This window comes from Littorina saxatilis, linkage group LG3 (assembly GCF_037325665.1).
Source record: "Littorina saxatilis isolate snail1 linkage group LG3, US_GU_Lsax_2.0, whole genome shotgun sequence".
Taxonomy (NCBI): Eukaryota; Metazoa; Mollusca; class Gastropoda; order Littorinimorpha; family Littorinidae; genus Littorina; species Littorina saxatilis.
In genome coordinates, this window is record NC_090247.1 from 61,162,432 (window position 1) to 61,184,487 (window position 22,056).

Consider the following 22,056-nt stretch of genomic DNA (forward strand, 5'->3'; position numbering starts at 1 on the left):
TTATATCTTGAAGAGCCTGTCTGGAGCACTTTCCATGTGGTTTCGTCTTGAAGACTTTTTGTCTTGTATTAGTTTCTGATCATCAGAGTACATGTACGCTGTGTGTTTCATTTGTGTGGCATTGTGTTGTGACAGGCAAATTTTTCACCCACTGTTCAGCAGAAAAGAAAGGATTGAATCATAGTATTATTACAAGTGACATCACACTCAGTTATTTTGTGCAGCAGTGTGACCTAATATTTCCAGTTTTCTTCTTTGTCTTCATGTGACAGTGTATGTTTGGTATGCAGTGTGTTTCATAATGGAGCATACTGAAACTGAACATCTAATTTGTGTTAATGCATTGTGTAGACTGTGTGGGGAACGCTCTGCAAGAACAAAAAAAGATCGACATTGTAATGTGAAACTGTATGTGGACTATGCGGACAAACTGAAAAACTTTTTTAACATTGATGTATCTTCTGATATTAGTGCAAAACATTCGACCACGTTTTGTCAGAAGTGCTATTCAAAGCTGATTAAATTAAACCGTACGCCCTCAAACACAACAGCTGATCGTGTTAAGGAACAAGCTCAAGCCATTAATAACATCCAGTGGGTGTCCATATCATTTATCCCGTTGCCGACCCTGGTTTGCTGGTGTCAGTATAATGTGAACAGCCTTCTTTAAATCTACCCCAAGATACATGGAAGTAAAACTAGCTATAACAACAACAACTGCCGTGTGCTGACATTTTGGAATACTGTTTTCCTACTTGGATACCTGTAAGCGGGCTCAAGAAAAGATACCTCACACACTCAAGGTAAAAGTCTTCAAAGTGTCAGCATGAACATCTGTTAACATAACCTTGCAGATTTGTTTTTAATTTGTTCTGTCTTCAAAAGTTGACCGTGGCGCGATCTGTAGCCACTCAAATACATGTCATTAATTACATTGTGCCGTGTGTACTGTTCTCTGTCTGTCTTCTTTCAGCAGGCTACAGCAGTGGCACACCTACAGCATAGTGGTCATATTTAGTATCGTTTGAAAGTGTATGGTCTTGACTACAAGGCTATGTGTAAATAACACACATGCTGACATCGTAATTCAAGAGAACTAACAAGATAGAAGTGTTTTCAAAACACACAGCTTACTCGCAAGGCAGAGATCTATAGCAGTGCGTAGCTGCCGAGAGGTTGAGCTAGGCCGCACTCTGGCCTGCTAGTAGAAGGGAGCTTTTCTCTTAGCCTTCTACTGCTGAGATGGCTTGTGTGGGTGATGCTATCGCGCGGTTGTACAGTCACTACTGTGTAGCCAGCGCTGAACCAGGGGATGGGTGATTAATTACCGCTGGCGGCCTGGCACTGAGGAAGGGGTGATAAAGGGGTCAGATTCCGGCTGTGCCTGTGAACTAAACCTAATAGCAGAAACTGCCGTGCCCATTTTTGCGTACAAGATTTTTTGTGGAAGTAAAAAAGAATGGGGAGTAAAAATTTCGTGGAGGGAGTAATTTTTTCCTGCCTTGGGGAGTTCTTTTCTCGTACAAAAAGTGTACTCGGAGTAAGAATTTCGTACGAAATATTTACTCTGGAGTAAATTTTTCGTGGAGTAAAAATTTCGTGTTACACCGGCCCCCAAAGGAAGGTAAAGACGGATAACAGAGAAGAGAGAAAAATACAGTACCGTATTTGACAGACTACAAGCCGCGACTTTTTAAAAAAAAAATCGCATTGCGGCTTATAAAAAGATGCGGCTAAAACGTTACCTAAACTTGAATAGCATTCACCTAATGGAAGTCGCCGCGGATTTTCATTTCGCTCGATTAGCGATTACCGGTACTTTATTAGCTCTCTACTCAAGACTCGGCGCTTTTCTCTTTCTTTCGCGAATCTTCGTTTGTCAACAAGTCGTCGTTGCAAGATAGCGTACAGAGAAACACCGGATGTATCAGGCGCGAGATTTCGTTTTTTTGTTTCTTGCGATAGTTGAAGGAGCGAGAGCCGCCATGTTGTGTTTTCGTCTGCTCGAAATGTGCGCAAAAGTCGTAAATCATCCCAAAAAAGCTTATTCCGGGCGGGACTACATGTGTGTGTTGGTTACAAATTGTGTGTGTGATATTTTTCTTCAAACTTTTTCACTTTTCTTCTTTGTTTCACTTGTTTATTCTCGGAGCCGATTTCGCCAAATACCGTACTTTCGTTTGCCTGGTTGTTTTGATTGATTGACACGATCTGATTATATTTTTTTCGACGGCGGCTAATATAGTGACGCGGCCTATACGTGGCTCGTCCCAATTTTTTTGTTAAAAGTCGGGGGTGCGGCTTATAAAACGGTGCGTCTTGTAATCCGTCAAATACGGTACCCTCTTTTTAGGTCCCTTGTTTTAACACTTTTTTCCTTTTCAGATCTTATTTTCACAGATTTCCTCTTCTTGAAGCCTGGGAATTTACCTCCCTTTTAAGACTTTGGGGGGTAAAATCTAATTTTTCTCAGATTTTTGTAGGACTTAAAAGAGGGTACTAGACTACTACTGTCTTTATAACAGAAAGAATGCCCACTAAAATCATCCACAACTCTTCTGTCAAGGTGTAAGCGATGCCTGAACCCCTTCAGATCTGTTCTCCTCCATGCCAGGCCTATAGTGATAACATTTTCCCAGATCTAATATGTTTCAGATTTATTTTGACAATTTTAGGTCTTAGTAGCAAAGTTTGATTGAAAGAATTAACAGAAAAGGACAGAAAGAAAGCCCATTCAAATTGCACCAACGCACTTCTCTCAAGATTTATTCCATGCTCCAACACCCTCTGACTCTTTCCCCTCTGTGCTAGTCATGAAGTGACACCGATTTTTTCATCATATTGTTTTGACAATTTTAGGTCTTACAGAGAGAACAAAAAAATTACAAGAATTTAGAGAGCTTATTCAAATCATCCACCGCTCTTCTCTCAAGATTTATTCGATGCCCCAACCCCCTCAGATCCTTTCCCCTCTATAGTGGGCATAAAGTTGTACATTCTCTCAATGGCTCTCTATGGTTGGCACAATCATCCACAACACTTCTCTCAAGATTTATTCGATGCCCCAACCCCCTCAGATCCTTTCCCCTCTATTGTGGGCATAAAGTTGTACATTCGGCCGAGACGCTGAAACCACTGAGCCAGAGTGTCCCTCAACACCGGGTCCTGAGCGTGACAGATGAGCTGGGTGATGCTCGGAGACACCACGGGAAGCATAGCTTGGAACTGTGGGTCTGAGAGTTGCAGGAACAGCCGCAGAACGGTCACGAGCATCTCTGACCACGACCTTTGACGGGCTTCGCTGTCCTGCAATACGATGGAGTTCATTTACTGTGTGATTTGCAACAGTGGAACGTCTGTTATAGTGATGACATTTTTACAGTGCACAGTGGAGTTTAAAATACAAAAACAGATAGACTGCTAAGGCAAAAAAAAAAAATAGTCTGTTTACGGTAACCCGACCGAACCTATTTTTTTCACGCGACCCTAGACTTTTTTTTGGCATTTGGGGGGGAAAAAAAAAAAAAAAAACATAACGTAAAAATGTGGTTTTTTGGAAGGAAAAAAAAAAAATAAAATAAAAAATCCCGACCTACCAACCCTATTTTTTTGGCCTATGTTACCGTAAACAGACCTATTTTTTTTTTTGCCTAATGTTCCAAAATGGAAGACCAGTTTAAAGACTTTTGGGTCCAAGTACCATGATTGTAATGTGTTTTTCTCTCTCAGGATATTGTTGAATTCCGCTGTACTTTTTCACATTTTCTGTTCCTAACCTCTGTAAATTTACCTCCATTTTAAGACTCCATTCATTTTAAGGCCTGATTTTCTCAGATTTGTTGAGGTCTTAAAAGGGGGGGGGGGGGGGTCCACAGTAACAATAAACAGAACTGACCTTCATGATGGAAGACTGTTGCTGTTTGTCGATGGCATCGTCCACCGGTTCTTTGCGAGGGACCTTGACCTTGGGCGGATGAGGTCGGTGGTGGCGAGCGAACTGCACCTGCGTGTTCGGCATGGTGTTGTGCATCTTGTGGCGCTTGTACTGGCCAATCAGGTTCTGGATCACCGTATCCGTGGCGACCGAGTACACCTGCACCAAAAAGTGTTGCTGTTGCTCATGTTCTGGGACATGGATCTATCTGCACTAAACAGTTTTGGTTTAATCCATGTTCTGGGTTGTTGAATCTTAGTCTGCAGAGTACACCTGTACCAAAAATTTCACTGCAATTTTAAGTTCTGGCCTGCTGAATCTGTGGCTACATAGACAGTGCACCTGCACCAATGTTTTTGTTTTCATTTTACTGTAATTGAAGTTCAAAGAAACGAGAACAGAAAAGAGGCTAAAGTGAACACTGAGATAGACTTTGGGTTGAAGCAAAGAAAAATTGCCACGATACATTTCAGTTGAAACACGAAGAGGATTTCACAAACATGATGGATCAGAGTACAGAACCACACAGATAGACAGACTGATATCCCCCCCCCCCCCCCCCCGACAATCCCCCTCACACCCCATACCCCCCACCCTCCCCAAACACGTACACACATGTAATTCTCACCTTGCTTTCATGGTCAGCTCTCATCTGACGCTTGCTGCACTGTCTGTCGGAATCTTCAGAATTCTGACGGCTCAGGTCCTTGTTACCGTGGTGACTAGCGTCGGAGGGGGTCGACTCTGTGGGCGACACCGGACTGTGGGGGACTGCCGTTTCCTCTTCTGCTGGATCGATCAGATAAATTTGATGATTATGTTGGTTTTTGTTGTACATGTATGTGAGTGGGAAACAGGGAAGAGGGGTGGGGTGGGATTGTACGGAGCAAGAGAGAGAGAAATGCACAGGAGAGACAGAAACAGATAAAGTGTGTGTGTGTGAGTGAGCGTGTGTGCGTGTGTTGGCATGTATGTGTGTGTGTGTGTGTATGTGTGTGTGTGTGTGAGCATGTGTGCGTGCGTTGGCATGTATGTGTGTGACAGTGTGTGTGTGTGTGGGCATGTGTGTGTGCGTTGGCATGTGTGTGTGTGTGTGCGTGTGTGCGTTCCCTCTTTAAAAAAATAAATCTTTAACAAAATAAATCTCTTAATAACCACTTTATCAAAAGTCACGGTTTGCTGTTAGGGCCTAAAACAACAATTATCATCTACTGCTAAGCAAGAACTCAGTTTCTACATCAAAATCAAATTCTCCAACATACCGGCCTCTGCCAGTGGACTGGAGACAACCGTTCCGATAGGGGCAGACGACTCTCCCTCCTTGCTCCCTTCAACTCCACCCCGCTTCTCCCCCTTTTTATCAGCGTTGCTGCTCTTCCTGAGCAAGGGATGCGTGATTTCGTTGATATCCTCCGGCTGAGCGAGCAGAAAAAACAGCGGCCGTCCAGACATGCGATCGACAAGAGATTCTGTATGACTCTCGGATAGAATATCCACGTACTGTTGGCAGATAGCGTCGCACTTTTCTTGGAGCATGGGCAGAAAGACGTCGGTGCAATCCCAGGGTTTTGACGTGCTGGCCAAGCCGCGCTGCTTCCACAGGGGCAGAGACGGCTGAGATGATTGAGATTGAGATGAGGGGTCTGTCGCCGTGTTGGTGGTGGTGGTGGGATTGTCGATGGGTTGGGGCACAGGGTTGGAAGATGGTGGTGGTTTATGTTGAGTGTTGGCTGATTGTTTCTCCGTTGAGATTTTCCCGGAAGCTTTGATCTTCTCTTGATTGTCCGTGCTTGGCGCTTTACCATCCCCACCCCCACCAGTAGAAGAACCGCTCTCAGATTTCTTAGCATCACGAAGTTCACCCTCCTTCTTAACAGTTTCCTCCCCACTCTCTCCCCTCCTCTCACAACCATCCCCCTCCTCCGCCTTTCTCTTTCTCTCCTCCTCCTCTTTCTTCTCCCTGGCGATCAATTCTCTCACAGAATCCATATCCAGATGTTCGAGCCTGGAACACAAGTGCGTGAGGGCGTGCAGATACAGAACCATACTTGCTCCAGCCAGTCGATACTGGTTGGCGGCAACTTCCAGGCCGGCAACTTTCTGCAGGAGGAACTTGAGGCCTGGTCGTATGTCAAAGTCCAGGGCGAATTGGTAGAGGGACTCCAGAATGTCCATGAAAGCCAGGATGTTTCTTGTTGACATGTAGCCCATCATACCTGAAGAGGAGAGAGAGAGAGAGAAAAGAGAGTAATTAATAATTACTTGAAAGTAGGAAAATTGTAGCAACAGGGTTCGCCAAAATGACAAACCCATTGGTCTTGCAAAACACACACATAAACACAGAACGCACAAAGATGAAACAGACTAAAAATCCTCTTCTTGCCTTAATCTCTTAGACCAATATCTGGTACCATTCATTTGTAAAAGTAAGCACTAAAAAATCTAAGCGAGTTAGTGAGTGATTGTGTGTGTGTGTGTGTGTGTGTGTGTGTGTGTGTGTGTGTGTGTGTGTGAGAGAGAGTGAGTGAGTGAGTGAGTGAGTGAGTGAGTGTGTGTGTGTGCGTGCGTGCACATGTGTTTGTAACCAGAAATAAGACAGACACACCCATACAAACTAAACCTGAACCCCACCCTCTCCTATTACACAACAAAGCGTCAGAAAGAGACAAAATTACTATGTAAAATTACCAAAAAAACATTCTTCTATAGCGCTGTTCACCGCCAGATAACAGTCTCATGGCGCTTTACAAATCCATCATACAATACAAGCATTAATAGTTAATGTGCAGTGCAAGACTGACCAGGAAGCAAGTACTTGGCGGACGCATGGTGCATGTCGGTGTTGGTGTCCAGTAGCAGTGACCCCAGGGTCTGCAGCAGCAGCTGGTTGGACAGCAGGCTGACCACCATGTCTCGCAGTGGAACTCTGCAATATACATGAGTGAAAAAACGTCAATTGTCAAATGCAAATTCAAATAATGCATTCAACTACTTGGGATAAGGATAAGGCTAAGGTATCATAAATAAGTCCTGCTCAGGATAATGCATGAATTTGTTGAAGAATGTGTTATGCTGTCTATCTTTCTATACATCTCTATCTGTCTGTCTCTTTTAAAAAAAACCAGGGAGGATGTATAAGATACATCTTAATGTTGTGCTTTGTTCTCTACTTTCGTGAAAACATGTTAGTGGTATTTCCTTTGCATTTTCTTTTTTGTTGTTGACAGTGCTCTCAAACAACAAATGACAACAAATAATAATCCCTAAAAGCGGCGTATCAGGCTGCCTAAATTGACAGGGAAAAAACGGTCATTCACATAAAAAAAAAATCACAATTGTGCGTAGGAATTTTTGCCCATGATGGCAGAAGAAGAAGAAAACAAGAAATTAATGTACAGACGAAACACACACACACACACACACACACACACACACACACACACACACACACACACACACACACACACACACACAAACAAACAAATACACATGACACCAACCTAGCACTGATGTGGTCCGGGTTGAGGCTGTCAGCGTGGTCAGGAGGGTAGACGAGGAAGACGAAGGACTTGTCCTCCTCAAGGTCGTACTGCAGCTGTGGCATGCTGGTCACCTGGCTCTCCAGCAGAAACACCTGTATATATGGACAAACAGGTCACATAGGTAAAAGCATAACAGATATCTAACCCCCCCCAATTTATTTAAAAAAATTTAAATGTCAATAACTTTATTGCCTCATAGAAATAAAGTTTGTGAGTTAGCCAAGACATTTCCTTCTTCAGTGTTTGTGTCATGTACATTGCTTAAACCGTGTAGGAAAAATGTCACATATCAGAGAAATTATTTAGACATGATGAATACCAGCAAACACATAACTTGCATGCTGCCCTTAGACTGTAAGATGAAAAGAACTCAAATATTTATTTTAATCACAAGATTCAACTGCACAAATTTCAAGTTTCAAACAAAAAAGAGAAGATAAGACTTTTAACAACAACAGCTAAAAACCACTTTATACCTGTCTAGCAAGCTGCTTCAAGCGCATGTTGTCCATGGCAACGCAGTCTTTGCGCGTGGCGACCTTGACCTGTCCAATGTCACCGTAGAAGTTGTCAGAGTTTGGGTGGAAGAGCGACATGAGGAGACGAAGGTTGTGGGTGGTGACGGAGACAGAGTGCGCCAGACAACGGGCACTGATGCCCCACATGGACTCTGTCAGTATCGGGCCTGCCGTCAGCATCACATGTCTGCACAAATGGTACGGGTAAACAATAAAATTTAAAAAAAATTCTCTCTCTCTCTCTCTCTCTCTCTCTTTCTCTCACGCTCAGGCACATTCTGAAGCTGTTCCTACTTTATATAATAGCCCGAAGCAAAATGCATCCCTATCATAACCCATACATGTGTGTGCATGTGTGATGAATTGTGTGCGTGTGCGTGTGTGTGTGTGTGTGCGTGTGTATGTGTGTGTGTGTGCGTGCGTGCGTACATGCGTGCGTGCGTGCGTGCGTGCGTGTGTGTGTGTGAGTGTTGGCCAGCCGTCAACATCACATGACTGCAAAAATGATACGAGTAAACAATAAAATGAAATAAAAACACATACATGTTCACGCAAAGTAGTTAATATCATCTTTGGGAGTGAAGGGGGAGGGGGGAGGGGGGGGATGGGGAATGGGGATGAATGAGGAATAAGGTACAGTGGAACCCCCCTTTTAAGAACTCAACAAACCTGAGAAAATCTTGTCTTAAAAAGGGGAAGGTCTCAAAATGGGGGTACATTTACAGAGGTTATGAACGAAAAGTTTGAGATATCAGGGTCTTTAAAAAGGGGAAGGTCTTAAATTGGTGGTCTTAAAAAATGGGGTTCCATACCTGATGCAAGAACAGCCGAGCAGGGAGAGGTTCTCTATGGGCTGAGCAACACACTCTGTGAGAACTGCAAACAGCTGTTTCAGCATTAACTCCAGGGATGACACCTCCTCTGTTTGACCTGCAGGATTAACATCAACAGCAACCCGTCAGCGAGCGTGTACATCCATGGAAAATGACGACTTTATAACAGAAATCCCCTCAAAAATAGACTGCTAACGTTATTGCATTTTTGTTTGTTTTGTTTGCTTAACGCCCAGCCGACCACGAAGGGCCATATCAGGGCGGTGCTGCTTTGACATATAACGTGCGCCACACACAAGACAGAAGTCGCAGCACAGGCTTCATGTCTCACCCAGTCACATTATTCTGACACCGGACCAACCAGTCCTAGCACTAACCCCATAATGCCAGACGCCAGGCGGAGCAGCCACTAGATTGCCAATTTTAAAGTCTTAGGTATGACCCGGCCGGGGTTCGAACCCACGACCTCCCGATCACGGGGCGTACGCCTTACCACTAGGCCAACCGTGCCGGTCGTTATTGCATATTAGAATGTCTTTTTATAGATTTTACCATTCTTGCCTTTTGATGATGATGACTGACAGTGATGTGTTTTTAACGCTTACTTCAACCTGAGCTTCACCAGTTCATGTAATCAAAATCGAAAATTAAATTTTCATTTGATTAATATACTTACCCGAGTCACATATTTGCATTGACGCAGTCGAGATGCTAGGTAGACTGAAAAACGCTATCCCGTCTATAGTATAAGGGAAGCAACCCAAGCAAAAAAGTAGCAAGCTTGCTACCCTGGGTTGCCTCCCGTAGCGTGCATCACGCCACAGATCTCGTACCCGATACGAGACACCCTCATTCGACTTCTAGAATACAAAGAAACTAAAAGCGGGGAAGGTGGGAGGGAATTACCTATGTGACTCGGGTAAGTATATTAATCAAATGAAAATTTAATTAAAAATTTTCGATTAAATTACATATTCTTACTCCGAGTCACATATTAGCAGATAACTCCAACAAGGTGGTGGGTAAGATCAAAAAGTTCAAACTCACTCTAAAGTTCTGGAGAGACAAAAGCCAGCTGCCGCCAAGGAAGGAATAGGCCGAGACCCATCCTGACAGAGGGCAGCAATGTCTGCAGAACCTGATAAGACAAAATCCTAGCGCCAGAAGCTGTGCGCAGGACATCATCCAAACCCCATAGGCCAAAAAGGCCAAGGAGGAGGCCCAGGCCCTGGAAATGAGCTCGGGCCGAGCCGAGGGAAAGATAGCATAAGCTATGACAAGGCGGAGAGCAAGAAAATCCCTTGCCAAGAAACTTGTTTGTTTGTTTATTTGTTGCTTAACGTCCAGCCGACTACGCAGAGCCATATCAGGACGAGGAAGGGGGGGATGAAGGGGGCCACTTGTCAAGCGATTCCTGTTTACAAATGCACTAACCCATTACTTGTGTCCCAGCAGGCTTTAGTAAAACTAAATTAATACCTACTGGAAGATTACCAGTTTCCAGTATGTTAAAATAGGCTTAACCTATCTACTGCTGGACTTACATCAGAACACTAACAGATTAAACTATACATGAATCGCGAGACAAGCGGCAAGAGAAGAGATTTTTGGAAAAAATACAGGTGAATGAGCAAGAAGGCAGAAAAAGGAAAAGAATTCATGAAGAAAAAGAGAGCATGACAGGAAAGAGGAACCAAAAATCTACCTAACAGCAAACTAGAAAGCTCCTGCGGTTCCAAAAACAGGAGGGGCTTTTAATTTCATAACCGCAGTGCCCCACTGCGGGATGCCAAGAAACTGGCCCACTGCCAAAAGTCAGGAAAGGATCCCGTGAGAAAGCAACCACTGACTCACTCTAAACCCTTGCCAGGAACTGGCCCACTGCCAAAGGACAGAAACGGACCGAGGACCACCCTGATTGACAGCCGAGATGTCTCTCAGGCAAGAAATGCGAAAGACGACCCCAGAGAGCCAGTAAGCTGTGCCCCGCACTTCTTCCAATCTTCTGAACCGTAAAACAGTCCGGGAAAGGACCCCAGTCTTGGATAAACCCGACCAAGTAGAGGGAAGGACAAGCTGCCCCCCCCCCCCCCCCCCCCCTTAAATGGAAGGAAATGCTAATGGCCTGGAAAAGATCCGTGCGTAAGGTTGCCGGCTAAGCCCTGAAAAGGACCGACCCTCACGGAGACCATAAGGCAACCATGCCAAAGTAAGAAAACTTTGGGATGGAGTGAGGCCCAAAAGGCCGTTGAGAGAACAGTCAGCTCCGGAAGAGTGACCAAACTCCGAACCGGAAAGAGAGAGACGCCTGAGTATCAAGTACCAGGGTCCAACTCAATGAGCAAAACTCAAGGGAGACGGTCACCAGTCGTCCCCTGCCCATCCCTGCGAAAGCAGAGAGAGGGGTAAAAAAGGGGACGAAGCGACCTAAAGTAGTGCATAAGCACCGCAAATGCGGACCCGCAGTGGCCAAATCCTAATGTGACCGGAGACCGGAAACAAAATGACAAATGCCAGCGTGATCGCAGAGCAGACTGCTTGTAGGTAATTGAAAATGAATCAAAAAACCCGAAACAGAAAGGACGAAGCTGGTAAGAAAGACGGAAAACCGTGAAGCGAACCAGCCGTCAGACTCCCGAGACCAGAGTTCTCAGTAATAGTCATAGTTGCAAGTGAAAAAGGGGTGACCAGGCCGGAAGCCCAACCCAGCAGAAATCGTCCCGACTCACATCATGCAAGCATGATGGAGAAGAGGAAGAGACGAAATCCGCAGTCACAAGAACCAATTGCCAAAGTCGCAACACGACAGGCAGGAGACTATAACACAGGCTAAGGCCGAGAGCCTTGCTGCCCGTAGGCCGGCCATTGCACCAAAGTACTCAAAGTACACAGGCACAGTAAGAAACCAAAAGTTTCAGCCGCCGAAAAAGATGCTGGCCTAGAGGCCAGCACCGAGAAAACTGGAACATTAGCTAGACCTCTGCCCAAAAAGGGGAGGAGTAGCCAAAAAACCTGAGAAAAAGTGACAAGCCAAGAATGACTTCTCAAACATGCAATGCCCAGACAATGCACCCTCAGGAAAATCTGAATGTTACCTCCGAGGCCAACTCAAGTGAACCTTAAGTTTGGACGAAACACCAGAACGCGTCTGATCGCTAGAGAAAGACAAAGTCAGACTCGGCGAAAGACAAACCTGGACCGAGTCCAGAAGCTCGTGGCAAGAGAAAACGGGGAAGCCCAAAGGCAGAAACCCCCTTTTTAAACGGAAATCGACCTCTCAGCACCCCTACGCTGGGAAAGAGAAAGAATGTCGAAGCCCGAAGCCACAAGCACAAGGAAAGCAACAACCACCACCTCCAACGGATGAAATGGCTGTTGCTCCCGCCGAGGTTAAAACCCCGAAGCCCTAAGGCCGGCTGTTGTTTCAAAAACCCAGCGTACCTACGACGGCTGTGAAAGAAACAATCTCACCTGAGCTGAGGACGTAGGCCGCTTAGGCTGAGTCCGCTTAGGTATAGCCTGCTTAGGAGCGGCCTGCTTTTGCTGCTTTCAAATTGAAGCTCAAAAGAAGGGAACCGCTGTTCTCTGTTGGTCTCAATCCCCTGCTTCTGGCATGAGAGGCCAGGCTGCCGGAGAGAGACCGTCCACCAAGGGTGACGAACTGAGAATGTTCCTTGTCGACTCCTCAGAAAACCGGGAGTGGGCAAGAAACAAGTCCCTTCCGCACGAGACCGCATGGAAATAGTGCAGAGAGGACAGCCTCATCTGTGCCTCGTTCACCCTTGTAAGTGTGGAGAGGAGTGAGACACTTCCTCCGCGTCCTGCCCTTTACTAAGGGGAAAGGGCGCCAAGGAATCTGCCAGAGCGCGAGAAAGCGCCCGCAGGAGAGTCTCGGAAATGGAACTGAGTTCCAAAAGTTGTCAGCCCCCTTCCTCAGAGAATAGGAGATTCTGCCCATAGAGCGGCAGAACCGAATCCTTCCTCAACGGCTTCGTAAGAAGCGAAAGAAGATCCGGCGTGACTGGAAACGGTGCACGCGGACGGGGCGAGACGACCCTGGCCAAGGCAACTTCCTCTGGTCCGCTAAGGGCACGAAGGAGGAAGCCTGCGCAGGAGCGGCAAGGCATTCCGATGCCGGCTCCGAAGCTGAACCCTGAGGAACCAGCAACGAAACCGACGCCGGAGGCCACCCCCTGTCGAAGAGGGGGGCTCGGCGAAAAGGCAAAAAGGCGAAAAGCTACAAAGGGCGATTCTTCAAACCAGAAGTAGCTGCTTCCTCTTTGCCAACCGAAGTCCTTCCTGTTGGCAATCGATTGTGCTCATTCCCTAACTGAGGGGAGGATGAGAGGAATCAAAAACCAAGGAAAGTGGGAGAGAGGAGCTAGCGGCCACCACCGGAGTGTGTGGATGCTGCTGTCCCAACAGAGGCAAGAAGCTTGTATGCCCATAGGGCAAGCCTTGTTCGAAATTCACCGGCGACCAAACGGAAGCAGCGGGAACTGAACCGGAAAATCCGGGAGGAGCCGGAAGTGCGGCAGCAACAGCAGCGCTATGCCAAAGCTGGTGCTGAGCCACCTACGAGCTGAAGCTCGGAACCCAAAGCCAAGCGAAGCTGCCGGAAATGGCTGCCGTGCAAAGGGCAAAGCTCAAACCGGAAAGGGCCATGGGCTGCCCACACACCGATGAACTAACATTTCCAGCCGGAGCCGGAAGAGAAGCTGTCGCGAACGACTGCTTACGTATAGCGCAGCTCAAGCAGGATGGGATCATTATTTGTCCACCTTCCAACGAGGCACTACTTCCGTGAACCGGAAGTGCCGCTGTCGCGTACGACTGCCGACGTAAGGCAAGGCTCGAACCGGACGTGACAGTAGCCTGTGCACTAACCAGTGAACCTACACTTCCGGTTGGAACCGGAAGAACAGCTGTCGCGGGCGACCGCTGTCATAGGACAAGGCTCGAACCAGACGTGACAGTAGTCTGTGCACTAGCAAGTGAACCTCTACTTCCGGCCGGAGCTGGAAGCGGCTGCCGCGAACGACTGCTGACGTAAATTCGGAAGCTGGCCAGAGCCGCCGAAGGCAGCTGCTCCTCGCACACGGACCCGAAGTCCGAAACGCCACCTGAAGGGGACGGCTCATAGCCAAAAGAACCCGACAAATGACGCTGCGAGGGAAGGCCGTAAGCCGAACGCCCATCCTGTTGGCCATCGATGAAACTCGCACCCCTGACTAAGAGGAAGATGAGAGTCACCAACAACCGAAGGCAGCTGAAGCGAGGAGCTAGCGGCCACCACCGAAGTGGGTGGCTGCTGCTGTCCCAACAGAGGCAAAAAGCCTGTATGCCCAGGAGAACCACCGTATTCGAAATTCACCGGCGACACAACGGAAGCAGCGGGAACCGAACCGGAAAAGCCGGGAGGAGCAGGGAGTGCAGACGCAACAGCAGAACTATGCCATAGCTGGTGCTGAGGAGTCTGCAAGCCACAACCCGGAAGCCCTAGGCCGGAACCGGAAGTGACAGATGACTGTGCACGACCCGTTTGACCTACATTTCCTGCCCAGGCAGGAAGAGCAGCTGCCGGAAACGGCTGCTGTAGCAGGGCAAGGCTCGAACCGGAAGGGACCATGGGCTGTCCGCAAACCAGTGAACCAACACTTCCGGCCGGAGCCGGAAGCGAAGCTGCCGCGAACGGCTGCTCACGTAAAGCGCAGCTCGAACCGGATGGGACCATGGTCTGTCCGCAACCAGTGAACCACCACTTCCGGCCGGAGCCGGAAGGAAGCTGCCGCGAACGACTGCTTACGTAAAGAGCAGCTCGAACCGGAGGGGACCATGGTCTGTCCGCAACCAGTGAACCACCACTTCCGGCCGGAGCCGGAAGGAAGCTGCCGCGAACGACTGCTTACGTAAAGCGCAGCTCGAACCGGAGGGGACCATGGTCTGTCCGCAACCAGTGAACCACTACTTCCGGGAACCGGAAGTGCAGCTGCCGCGTACGGCTGCTGCGAGCACATACCTTGTGTCGACCGTATCCCCCAAAGGGACCTGCTCAGGTGCACTCCCGCAAGCGGAAGCCACCGAGCGCCGGCCGAGAAGAGAAACGCCTCCCTGTGCACGGACTCCAGAGCCATCACAGAAGCCAGCAGGCTGGACAGGTGATCAGGAACAAAGGAAGCCAACGACCGAGGGTCGCACACCCCCGGGAGGGAGGCAGAGCTGGAACCAGGGTCCGTCCGCGACATTTCTGTACGAACGAGCGTCCGAATTTCTGGAATCAAAGAAGACAAAAGGCTAGCAACAAGAGTGCCAGCCTCCGGCGCAGGTACAGGGGTAGAAACGGCCGTGGTAGCGGCCACACCCGCCGCCCGCGAGCCAGACGAAGTTTCCTCCGGAGCCTAAATAGGCACAGGAAAAACGAAGTTAGTCTTCGGGTCAGAAACGTGAACCGTGGGTTTCCTAGCAGAAGAGGTGGAAGCCGAGGACTTAGGATTAACAGGGCCTTTGCCCCTAACCTCGGCCTTAGCCGCTCGCTTTTCTCACTATCAGACATGCTGTCACACGAGAAAAACAAACTACTGAAAATACACAAGTCTCTAGGACGTAAAACTTCAGCAGAATAAACTAGCACTAACGTACCAGCTACAAGCAGCTACCAATGCTACTGGTAAACGCTCAAAGTCCGTAGCACGGACCCAAACTAACCAGCAAAAAACACCACGTGTAAGCGAAAAATGGCGACCAAAATGGCGGCCACAGCAACAAACTACTGAGCAAAATTCGTAAGTCCGCGGACGGAAAAATTCTCAGCAGAATGAACAATGCAAACAACAACAAAAAGGAACAATCTCACCGCTAGAAACAGCTATGAGCAGACGGGGAGCCGAGGCCGGTAGGTGTCAAGCAGACAGCAAAACCGGCCTAGGAGCGAAAACAAGCACGACCTGTCTCTCTGGCTGAAAGATGTCGAATAAGGTGTCTCGTATCGGGTACGAGATCTGTGGCGTGATGCACGCTACGGGAGGCAACCCAGGGTAGCAAGCTTGCTACTTTTTTGCTTGGGTTGCTTCCCTTATACTATAGACGGGATAGCGTTTTTCAGTCTACCTAGCATCTCGACTGCGTCAATGCAAATATGTGACTCGGAGTAAGAATATGTAATTTAATGAACAATCACACAAGAAGACCAGACCCCCTACCCTTGCTCCATTCTTTCACACTGACGCAGGGCTAACACACACAAAAGTGAAAAACCTGAAAGGCCAGGTTCCTTGGCGGCAGGGGCAAAGAACATCCTCTCCTAGTACCAACATGTATGTTAATAAATAATAAAATAATACACATTTCGCCTCCATCAACCATCCAAACTAAAAAAAAATTTAAAAAAATTTGAAAGTTTTACTTTTAGAAACCGGATTTTCCGGTTTTCAAAGTTTTCAAAAACCGGATTTTCAGCGAGAACCGGAAAGGTGTTAGCCCTGCTGACACACACCCCAACCAGACTCACTTACAAACCTGCCATTAAACTCCACAGACTCTTCAACAGCTATTCTCAGCAAATTCCACACATGCATATGTACAATCATACACACTGACACACACTCTAACCAGACTCACCTACAAACTTGCCGATGAACTCCACCACCAGATCGGCGGTCAGACCGCAGCACTGTTTGAAGTTGAGGGCGCCAGTGTCCCAGTAACCATGGAGACGAGAGCCGCGTCGCAGCCACGACTGCAGCATGGGTAGCAACAGGTGGTTGACACAGTACAGGGAAAACTTCACACCTGGGGAGAGAAAGACAGACCGATATGTTATGACACTGCATGTTAGAAGGTACTGTGGCATTTCTGACCAGAAGGATAAGGTACAACAAAAGATTCCCCTGCATGTTACAGAAAATTCAGATGTGCGCCCCCTTGATGATTTGACAGCAACATTTGTCAGTAGACATTCTTGCTCTGCACTACAATTAAATCTAAACGAAACTCGCAAAACTAACACACTCAGTCAGAACCTCAACTTTCACTTGAGAGCATGATGCTAAGAGCAAGAAAGGAATTTACAAACTGGTGATCTGAAGCATTGATTAAATTCGCTCTTTACCAGAGTTCTGGGTGATCTTGTTATTACAGAACAATTTGCTTCAAAAAAGTGGATCACCCCAGTCTACCATACTCATGCAAATACATACGAAGTTATCTCGCGACTAATTGTACTGTGAATTAATTCCACTGTGAATCTGTTGGATTTAGAACTATGCGAAAAATAATACAGCAAAACCATGAAGACTGGTACCCCCCTGAACTCTGGGGCACCTAGCCATAACACTCCACACATCCCCCCATCCCACAGTACAGTGGAACCCCCCTTTTAAGACCTCAAAAAATCAAACAAAACAGGTCTTAAAAAGGAGGGAGTCTGAAAATGGGGTACACTTACAGAGGTCATGAATAGAAAGTCTAAGAAAACAGGGTCTTAAAAGGGAGGAAGTCTTAAATTGGGGGGTCTTAACTCACCCGGCACGACAGCAGTTTCTCTCAGCAGCTGAAAGAGGGTGGTGAGTGTCTGTGGCTGGAATGACTTCGGACATGACGAGATAGCCGTGGCCAGGCCGTCCAGTAGCAGGTACCACACATGCAGCACGCCTGACCCCTTGTCAAGGTCGGCCAAGGTCGTGTACTCTGTCTGCAACCAGTTGTACTTGTCCTTTTTCTTGTCTTTTTCCGTGGAAAGAAAATCAAACAAAAAAAATAATAAATGTTAAGGGTTCGAATATTTTTAATTGCAGAGAATAACACCCCACACCGACACATGAATGCATGTGTGTTCACTCTCTTTCAAACACAAACACACATGCATGATGGCCCTCACACGCACGCGTGCGAGCACACACATACACACACAAACACACAAACTAATTCACACAGAGGCTTAGATACTTTAAAGTCAAGAAAATAAGCACACAGGCGCAGACAGACAAAAGGCACACACACACACACACACCTAGGAACCCCTTTCTGCACTTAGGCCTAAAAAAAAAATAGGTGTGGTTACGGTAACCCGACCTACCCTATTTTTGGGGGCCGACCCTATAACTTTTTATTACATTTGTCAAAAAAATACACACAAAAACAAGTAAACGAGTGCAGAAAACGCAATGAAAGCGAAAGCGCCCGAGCCGCACACTTATTTTCCTGTCAAGTAGGTTTAATTTGTACACATTAGAAAAAAAAAGTAAAAAAAAAAAAAAAGTAATTGCCTACCTTCCTACCCTATTTATTTTGGCTATGTTACCGTAACCACACCTATTTTTTATTTTTTTTGCCTTAGAGTATTCTCAAACTGGTGTATTTTCAGAAAAAATTAGCGTACTCCACATAGTCTTTGAACATCCATGATCCAACATGCTTCACACACATCCATCGCACCGTTAATTAAGTTTACCAAGTTAACAAATCCTTCTTTCAATGTTTACTGATGTGTCAAAATATTGGATGGCTTCGAGATGTGATTGTGAAAAAAAGTAGTCTAGAAATTTTTATCATCATATTTTTTTCCACTGACCGTACTGATCGTATTCTAGACAATCATGCGTACAAGGCCATATCGTATGGGTTCCCAGGTCTGCACACACAGTCACACGCAGACCCAAAGAAAGAGATGCAGGTAAAATGCTCAGACATACCTGTCTCTGTGAACGCACCCTCCAACATCCCAGAGTCCACAGAAGTAATGCTCAGAGAATCGGCAGCATTGTCTCCCTTGGCTGTGGAAGTTTCACCAGACTTACTGCCCTTGGGGAGGAAGGATTCGAACACCAGGGGGACGTCCAGATGAGGAATGTGAGGGTCCACTGTGCGAACTTGTGATCCAAGCTGAATTCTGCAACCACACAAATTGTACCGTTACATGCACGTATAAGGACCACAACAAAATGTTGAGGTGACAGAATTACATTCAAAGGGTGACTGTGATCACACATACATTCTGAATACAAATGTACTTGTGCTTGACTTCAATGCCTAGGTTCAGGTTTACCAGTGCAGTACTGCACTAATCTATTATAAAATAATGAATCCTTTTTAAATGCCAAACTCAACACTAATCATCTTTAAAGGTCCATTTATTTCCATTTTTAAGTGTGGTTTTTTTTTATATACTTTCACTTCAACATCGAAGAGCTTATGTTTCTTTTTTTCAATGAGAGATCAATGGGTAATTTTACCCCAACAATCAATCAATCAATCAATATGAGGCTTATATCGCGCGTATTCCGTGGGTACAGTTCTAAGCGCAGGGATTTATTTATTTAAAAAATTTTTTTATGCAATTTATATCGCGCACATATTGAAGGCGCAGGGATTTATTTATGCCGTGTGAGATGGAATTTTTTTACACAATACATCACGCATTCACATCGGCCAGCAGATCGCAGCCATTTCGGCGCATATCCTACTTTTCGCGGCCTATTATTCCAAGTCACACGGGTATTTTGGTGGACATTTTTATCTATGCCTATACAATTTTGCCAGGAAAGACCCTTTTGTCAATCGTGGGATCTTTAACGTGCACACCCCAATGTAGTGTACACGAAGGGACCTCGGTTTTTCCTCTCATCCGAAAGACTAGCACTTGAACCCACCACCTAGGTTAGGAAAGGGGGGAGAAAATTGCTAACGCCCTGACCCAGGGTCGAACTCGCAACCTCTCGCTTCCGAGCGTAAGTGCGTTACCACTCGGCCACCCAGTCCTTTTATACAATATACAGAGGTACCTACCTACAAGAGCGCATTGTAAATTGAGGTACATACAGGTTGTGTTTTGTATACAAATAATTGCTGTCAGCAAACAGGTTAATTGAGTCCGAAGTTGACTTCGTGAAGCCCTTTGACCAAATATTCACTGCCAATACTTCGCCAAATGAATACCAGGCTTTACCTGAAGGCCCCTTTGAAGACGGGACAGGCGGGCATCTTCCACATGGAGGCAAGAATGTGAGAGCAGCGAGCCAGGTAGCCCAGGGCGGGCACACACAGGTTCTGCAGGTTGACCCCCCCTGTGGCCACGTCGCTGCCCGAGTCTGACCCATCGTCATCGTCATCCATGTCTTCAAACATGCCTAGAGTGAAACAAGCGGGATGTCATATAATTTATGTCCTTAGGATGTATTAACCCCTTGACTGCGAGAAGAAAGTTAAAATTCAATCAAAAAAATCATAACATACAAGGTAAAACGCTAACACGAAAACTGAGAAAATGGTCCCAAGGGGAAGCAATCACCTTGCAGCAAATCAAAGGGCAATATACAGTGGTTGTATCCCTTGTCAGAGTATTGATTTTTTTATGATGGCAAAAAACATATCCAATACATATTGTGGCAGTCATGGGGCTAAAGGATCTGTTTTGTGTTGTGTCGTGCTGTGTTGTGTGTTATGTGTTGTTACCCTGTGTTGTGTGTTATGTGTTGTTACCCTGTGTTGTGTGTTATGTGTTGTTACCCTGTGTTGTGTTGGTTGATCTTGTGTTGCACCTTTTAGTGCTATCTTGCTGTGTGACACGATAGAGTGAAGCGTGGTGTTTTATCTGTACATGGTTCTGTCTGTGTACTTTTCATCATCATCATCATCAACATATCATCATCATCATTGTCATCATCATCGGACGGGCGCAGTGGCATGTTGGTAAGACGTCGGCCTCCTAATCGGGAGGTCGTGAGTTCGAATCCCGGTCGCTGCTGCCTGTTTTTTTCCGATCTCCCAGGTCAACTTATGTGCAGACCTGCTAGTGACTTAACCCCCTTCGTGTGTACACGCAAGCACAAGACCAAGTGCGCACGGAAAAGATCCTGTAATCCATGTCAGAGTTCGGTGGGTTATAGAAACACAAAGATACCCAGCATGCTTCCTCCGAAAGCGGCGTATGGCTGCCTAAATGGCGGGGTAAAAACGGTCATACACGTAAAATTCCACTCATGCAAAAACACGAGTGTATGTGGGAGTTTCAGCCCACGAACGCAGAAGAAGAAGAAGAAGTCATCATCATCATGACAAACCCCGTCGTCTTTATCAAGCCACTCACCTGAACCATGGACGTACTTCAGCAGACACAGAATACAGTCAACCGTGGCGTTGGCGAAGACCAGAATGTTGTCCGTGTTCAGATACACTTCAAACACGTCTAACACGGCCGCCACGTGTCGTTGTCGCTCCTCGTTCACCTTCTCATTGGCCGTGTACTCGATACGCACACTGCGTAGCGCACCAAACAGGGGCCGCCACCCTGACTGCAGTTCCTGCGTGCACGCCTCTACCAGTTCACAGATGGAGCACACGATCTGGAGGACAGAGAAATAAAATGTGGGTGGGATCAGACTCCTATTTTGACAATAGTTTTTGTACTTGCTTTGACGGCCATTCAAGAAGAGAATTAAAGGCAGAACTTTTTGGTTCAATAAATAGGTCACATTTTTTTGTTTTTAATTGTTTTACATGCAAGTCATTGAAACACTTTCAGCTACATTACATAACGAGCTTCAGTGTCTGAAACAAGGTGGTTGTGATTAACAAATTTAAGCAAAGTGTGCATGCAGACAAAACTCACAGTATCATAAATAAATCAAACTTAATTTTTTTCACACTAAGTCCTCACAAAAGATTCTACCAAATACACCGTTCAATACAAAACATTTCCACCTGAAGACTGAATTATGAATGTTTGTCAGTGTGTACCAACCTGATCCTGCAAGTCACTGTCACAGAGTTCCAGACACAGCATGTCCTCAAAGGTCTTGCAGAGAAACTCGTTGATGTGCAGCTACTGTTCATTTATGTGTAACTATTGTCTGTCAGTGTGTACCTAGTGTTTGTCAGTGTGTACCAACCTGATCCTGCACGTCGCTGTCGCGGAGTTCCAGACACAGCATGTCCTCGAAGGTCTTGCAGAGAAACTTGTTAATGTGCAACTACTGTTGGTCATTGTGTACCTAGTGTTTGTCAGTGTGTACCAACCTGATCCTGCACGTCACTGTCGCAGAGCTCCAGACACAACATGTCCTCAAAGGTCTTGCAGAGGAACTCGTTGATGTGGAAATGCGGCAGCTCGTGACGGTTGGCCAGCACCGCCACGATGAAGTCATGGATACATGTAACCGACATCTTGGACACGCTGTGGTCATGGTGACCTGTCGCCTAGGAAACAAAAGAGTAGAGATCGTTAGAGATTAACA

General features: G+C 46.5%; 1 protein-coding gene across 1 annotated transcript in view; it reads right to left on the reverse strand.

The window, feature by feature from the left end:
* Positions 1 to 1,658: 1,658 nt before the first annotated feature.
* Positions 1,659 to 22,056, reverse strand: part of LOC138962854 (brefeldin A-inhibited guanine nucleotide-exchange protein 3-like) — a 62,977-nt gene continuing 42,579 nt past the window's right edge. The window contains exons 25-38 of the mRNA XM_070334819.1: positions 21,839 to 22,018; positions 20,910 to 21,165; positions 19,770 to 19,950; positions 18,517 to 18,713; positions 17,348 to 17,548; positions 16,445 to 16,615; positions 8,807 to 8,924; positions 7,953 to 8,181; positions 7,435 to 7,568; positions 6,736 to 6,860; positions 5,197 to 6,150; positions 4,563 to 4,723; positions 3,896 to 4,093; positions 1,659 to 3,306 (exon numbers count right to left, since the gene is read on the reverse strand). Coding sequence (XP_070190920.1) covers positions 3,046 to 3,306; positions 3,896 to 4,093; positions 4,563 to 4,723; positions 5,197 to 6,150; positions 6,736 to 6,860; positions 7,435 to 7,568; positions 7,953 to 8,181; positions 8,807 to 8,924; positions 16,445 to 16,615; positions 17,348 to 17,548; positions 18,517 to 18,713; positions 19,770 to 19,950; positions 20,910 to 21,165; positions 21,839 to 22,018 — 3,366 coding nt within the window. The 3' untranslated portion in view covers positions 1,659 to 3,045. The remainder of the gene's footprint in view (positions 3,307 to 3,895; positions 4,094 to 4,562; positions 4,724 to 5,196; positions 6,151 to 6,735; positions 6,861 to 7,434; positions 7,569 to 7,952; positions 8,182 to 8,806; positions 8,925 to 16,444; positions 16,616 to 17,347; positions 17,549 to 18,516; positions 18,714 to 19,769; positions 19,951 to 20,909; positions 21,166 to 21,838; positions 22,019 to 22,056) is intronic.